This window comes from Otolemur garnettii, unplaced genomic scaffold, assembly GCF_000181295.1.
Source record: "Otolemur garnettii isolate 467f Iridium unplaced genomic scaffold, OtoGar3 scaffold00195, whole genome shotgun sequence".
Taxonomy (NCBI): Eukaryota; Metazoa; Chordata; class Mammalia; order Primates; family Galagidae; genus Otolemur; species Otolemur garnettii.
In genome coordinates, this window is record NW_003852590.1 from 296,409 (window position 1) to 302,408 (window position 6,000).

The 6,000-nt window shown below is 31.7% G+C and overlaps 1 protein-coding gene across 1 annotated transcript in view; it reads right to left on the reverse strand.

Annotated features, from left to right (window-relative positions):
• Nucleotides 1-6,000, reverse strand: part of CALCRL (calcitonin receptor like receptor) — a 38,173-nt gene that overhangs the window by 25,190 nt on the left and 6,983 nt on the right. Inside the window, exon 6 of the mRNA XM_003801027.3 lies at nucleotides 5,447-5,538. Coding sequence (XP_003801075.2) covers nucleotides 5,447-5,538 — 92 coding nt within the window. The remainder of the gene's footprint in view (nucleotides 1-5,446; nucleotides 5,539-6,000) is intronic.

A 6,000-nucleotide genomic window follows, 5' to 3' on the forward strand; every position in this document is an offset into this window, starting at 1 on the left:
ATCCACCCACCTCCAGCTATGAAAGTGCTGGGATTAATGGTGTGAGCCATCACAGTCAGCACTTTCAGCATTTTCGGAGGTAGTCTGGTGGTCCTCCTTGGATCTAGCTGCAGTCTCCTATCTTCTTTTACTCAGATAGTTCTACTAATTGTAATTGTAAGACTCCCAATCTAATGGGTTTTTTTTGTTGGTGGTGGAGAAACAAAGGCCAAACTCAAGGGACTTGCTGAAAGTCATAGGGCCTGCAAGGAGCATTAGAAACCTTCAGGTCCAGCTATGAACCCAATATAGAAAATCACTCATTTCAACATTCCTAATAGAGGGACAATTAATTTCTGTCTGAAAACGCTGAGTGACAGAAAGGTCAATTGGTCAATTCATGGTTCATTACAATTTGTTTAATTATTAGGTTTTTATAAAATTACAATTGTGTCATTTTTTTCTTTTCTTGTTGTGCAAACAACATATTCCTGATTCTAGTCAGAAACGCATTAATTTGGAGATAGAGTCACTGACTGTGATGTACTGTATTCCTAGCACTCTGGGAGGCCAAGGAGGGTTGAGTGATTGAGCTCAGGAGTTCAAAACAGGCCTGAGTAAGAGGGAAACCTCATTTCTACTAAAAATTAAAAAGAAAAAATTAGTGGTGCATAATTGGGCAGGCATATAGTCCCAACTATTTGGAAGACTGAGGCAAGAGGATCGCTTGAGTCCAGGAGTTTGAGGTGGCTGTGAGTTAGGACACAATCCCATAGCACTCTTAGCAGTGTTGAAACTCTGCCTCAAAAACAAAAAACTGATCTGAGTCTCTACTGTGTGCACAGTCCTATGGTAAGCTGTTGGATGTATAAAAAGCAAAACAGATAGGATTCTTGCTCTCACAGAGCTAACTTCATGATACTCTTTCCAGTATTCCAAGTGGTTTTTTCAGTAGACAGTTCTGCAGTATGTATATTAGAAGTGTCTAAATTCAAAGACCATCAATTCATCCATATGAATTCAAGTATAAAGTAAGCTATGTGGTATCTTGTGGTCACTAAAAAACTCTTATTACTTTTGCCTCGTTTGCATTATTAATTTTATTTAAGATATGTTTATTCACTGTTTACTTATTTTTACATGAACATTGTAAAAATTTCTTTATAAATGTGGTATATCTAAAATTAAAAGTCATGTTCTTTAATTTTGTTTTTAAAGCTCCTACCGGTGAAATATGCCTACCAGGGCTAAACATCTATATTAAAATATTTTAATGGAGAAGATTGATAACAATGCCAATAGTGGATACATCCTCTAAACTAGACATTCTATTTAAGATTGCATTTCACTGATAATACTGCTAGTATCTCAGGCCTTGTAACAAATCTATGATGTAGATACTAATATCATCTGCATTTTAAAGATGTAAAACTGAGGATTCGAGAAACAAAAGAACTTCTTTCATGCTACTCAGCAAGTAAGTGATAAAGGCAGAATTTGGGACCAAGTCTGCTTGCCTAGAGTACACACTTTGCTGTAATGATGTCTAGACATATAAAAAATGCCATTTTCTCATGATTTGTGGAAAGCCCAAGAATGCATAAGAATAAAGGAAAATAATTAGTAGGAGATTTGCTTCTTCTTGTTCAAAATCTCTAAATAGAAAAAGCACAGATTGGGAAGAATCCTGAAAAAGTTAGCTAATTAATTAAAAAATGAATAAAATTAGGTGCTAGACTAAATAATCACTTCATTATTTAAGGTTTACAGTTTCTCTCTGTTGAAATCCTACCCATCACTGATGAATTTCCGGCATCTCTTTTGGAATGAAGATTGTGTCTAAAAATTGTATTTTTAAAGCTAATTAGCATGTATATAGTGAACAATTTGAGCTCAAAAACAACTTTTTCATAGATGAACTAAACTAATTCTGAGGTTTCAAAGTTGAGTCCCTCAATTTAAATTTAAAATTACCTGTGAATATCAACTGAATGATATTTATTTATTTAATAAACATTAATACTGATATAGGAAATATTGACTTTGATTTTCTTTCAATTTTTAATCAATAAGAAATTTAGTCTACTTGTGGAGATTGCTCTAGCTTGCAGAATGTTTTAACAAATACTAACTTCCCTCATATTATGATTATGTATTTTGATTAAAAAATGACTTTCTTTATAATCCTTTTTACTAACCTACTACTTTATTCATCAACTCTTGGGCATGGAAGGAGCATTAGAGACCTTCAGGTCTAGCTATGAACACAGTATAGGAATCACTCACTTCAGCATTCCTAATAGAAGGACATCTAATTTCTGGCTGAAAACCTTGAGACAGAAGTGACAGGAAGGCCAATTGGTCAACCAGTGGTCAATTACATTTTGTTTAACTGTTGGTATTTTTCTTTTAATTGAGACCAATATTTTTTTTCTCTCCTTGTTATGCAAACTACGTATTCCCACTTCTAGTCATTTGGTTTCTTCATGTAGTTCTCATGACTACAGTTTGTTTGTTTTGAATTAGAGGTGGCATTCTATTTCCTGAGGTTAACAATATTTAACTTGTAATTTTTTCTCCAAGAAAATTTTTAAGATAGTTTGTCTTGTTCTGTCTTAGCACCTTGACACCCTAATCAGCTGATACTATAGTCTTCGATATCTTCTCATCCGATTAAACTACCTCTTATGACCTCTTTTCCTTTTACATAGTGAACTAGGTGAAAAGCAGTCTGATTGGGACAGCTTGAGGCTCTCTCAAAAAAAAAAAAGAAAACTACACATTTTATTGGTGCAGTCTGGCTTGCGACATTGTTTTTATTTGACAGCTCCATATTGCCTCATTAATTCACAAACGAGGATTTGTGCTCTTAAATCTTAGGTTCTTTCACATAAAGAAATGTTGTTAATTTTGCCTTGACTTTATGAAATTGGTTTAGGATTTGGCTAACTTTATACTTGTTGGGCCCATACAACTTGGAATTCTAGGAGACTATTCTTTTCTTTCCGACTACTGGTTTTGGCATGCAATACAAGCTATACTTAATTTTATCTCTTTCAAAAATTTAATGTGCTTGGCTATTTTGCTTTATGACATGCAATATAAAAAGAGACAATTTAATCTGAAGGGTCTCAGCTGTACTGGTTTTTAATTTGCAGAGATGGTGGTATTCCGAATGGTAACCAAAATTTTAGCCCATGTCCACTGCCTTTAATTTCAGAAATATTACAGTAAGCAATTCAGGAATATTTCACTAAGGAAATTACGCTAAGTTTAGATATGGAAAATAAATACTTTTAACTAGGAGGCAGGAAGCAAAGGAAACAGGCATGGTACATGAATAATTTTGATTTTATATGAATTATATTAGGATGTCTAAAAATTTTAGAAAAAATTTTAAAGAATTTTAGACATCCTAATAAAATCATATCTAAAATCTTTGAAACTATTATTCTGGCTGCACTGTTTCAAATTGAATAAAGAGAGAAAGTGAATTTACTTAGCCTAAATAGAATAAGACCGGTATTGATGGCAGTACAAATGAAGTAAATTGGGTAGATTGGAGGCATTTCAAATGTTAAATCCACAGGATATGTGGAAAGAATAAGAGAGGAGGGAAAAAGAGAAAAAGGTATCACAGACTGCTCCTAAATTTCTGGCTAATGGAAGTAGGTTGCTGGGTGCCATCTGTGAAAAATGGATCCCTCTGGAAGAAAAACCAGCTTCGGGTTGGTTAGGAGATAGACGTTATAAATTTGTTTTGAGCATGTTGATTTTGAGATACTTTTGAGATGATATTTTTCAAGAGCCATAAAAAGATATATAAACTATGAGCAAGAAATCCCAAGATTCTGGGAATGTGGCCTAAAAAAATAGTGCAAAATATGGGAAAAGTTACGGTTGAAAATGCCCATTGCTGTATTTTTTAATTAACAGAAAAAGATGGAAGCAATGTTAATGCTAAAAAATACAATTGTTTAACAAGCTTTCATAAACCTACTAAATGGAATATTTATTTATCTGGTTAAGTGGTTGTTTTCAAAAATTACTTAGTAACATAAAACACTGATTATAGAACACTATGATGAAAATAGTTAAAATAAACTACATACTCCAGTTAAAATGGTAGAAATAATTGGACATGAATAAAACTGAAAAAATATTAGAAATTGCTTGAAAGAATGTTTGAATCATAGATATATTCATATATTTTATTTATTTATAAATTGGTAACATGTTTCTATTATCTATTTTTTTTTAATATTGCAAATTTAAGTGCAAGTCTTCTTTCTCAAGACTATAGTTTGTTTGTTTTGAATTAGGGGTGGCATTCTATTCCCTGAGGTTAAAAATATTTAACTTGTAACATTTTTTCCCAAGAAAAATTGTAAGATAGTTTTTAAACCGTTATAATTCATATTATATGCCCTTAGGACAGAGGCTATACTCAGTCATGATCACAAGGATCTTCATGTTAGAAAAAAATTAGTTAATATTAAGTACATTAGTGTTAATTCTGTGTCTTTATATGTAATGGATACATATAATGTATGTTATCAGTAATAATTTTTTAATTCATCTCAGAAATTACTTTTTGTAACTAAGTCCAAACTTTAAGAAAAGTAATAGAAAAATTACCAAATTCTCTTCAATACCAAACTACCAAAACCTTTGACCCTAGGTAATAACCAAGTAGATACACTAGCTTCTCACAAAGTAATATTTACTATGTCAGTACAACAAGCTTCAGCCTCCCATACTTCTCATCACCAAAATGCCAAACCATTAGCACATCCATCCATTAGCATGCCCCTATTGAACTTGCTAGACAAATAGTATGGGTTTGTTCTATTTGTCAAGCTGTCCAAGGACCTTCCCTTGAAAAAAGCTGCAGCCCTAGAGGTTTACACAGTAATGAACCATAACAAACAGATGTTATTCATGATCCATCATGTAAAACACTTAAATTTATCCATGTCACTGTTGACCACCTGAACTAGAAAAATAACCTAACCATAATAGTATATTTAGATTACATTTTCAATAATACATGAAATGCCTTTGCTATTATTTACCAAAAAAGGCAGTTCCTATAACACACTTGTATATTGATGGTGTATAAATTTGTTTAAAATGTTGAACATTCAGTGAAGAAGTTCCATAATATGTGACAGTTCCTGAAATAAATACAATTAGGTTTGTGTATTGGTTTGGGCTCCTTTCTTATTATAGGATTTCCTACTAATTTTGTGAAGTTGGAGTTAAGATATTTTACGTCTCCTTTACATATTTTATAAAGCTAAGATCAACTATTATAATTTATTTGAAACATCCAATATATTTTAAGCATCTATGTTATAAACGGCCTATATTTTATAAATTTTGTCAGCACATTACATAAATAAACACATAACTGCATTCATCCAGGACAATTGGTAAGATTTGATAAATATTTTTATATACTTACTTGAAATAAAAGAAAATGCCAAGTGAGATCAGCAGTGATGCTATAGATAATCCATGTCCAATTATAGTCAGGTAGAACAAATTCAGTGCAGTCTATAATTTGTATGAATAAGAAAATAATTAGACTTACAGCAGTACTATAAGTATCTATAAACCTACATGTGTAAAATTTCAAATTTATTTATTGGTTAGCTCACAGACCAATAAATACTTAAATACATCTGGAATGAAGTATATCAATACAAATTTATCAAGTGACACCAAATTTCTAAATTACATGTTGTTATTTAAAAAACTAGAAGTCAAATTTTAAATCTTTCATTGATCAAAGTTGTATCATATATGAAACCAGCATTTTATATTTTATGCACCTTAAGTCAAAGGCTATTTGATGAACTATTTCTGTCAGACTTAAATATCAGATAAGGTTTTTCTTCCAAACCAGGTTTCTTGTTTTCCTTTTACAAATTTGAATTTCAGAGACAAATAGCAATATGATAACTTACTAAATTCCTATAATCTGTAAAAATGAGTTCCTCCTCCTGGTTTTGATTT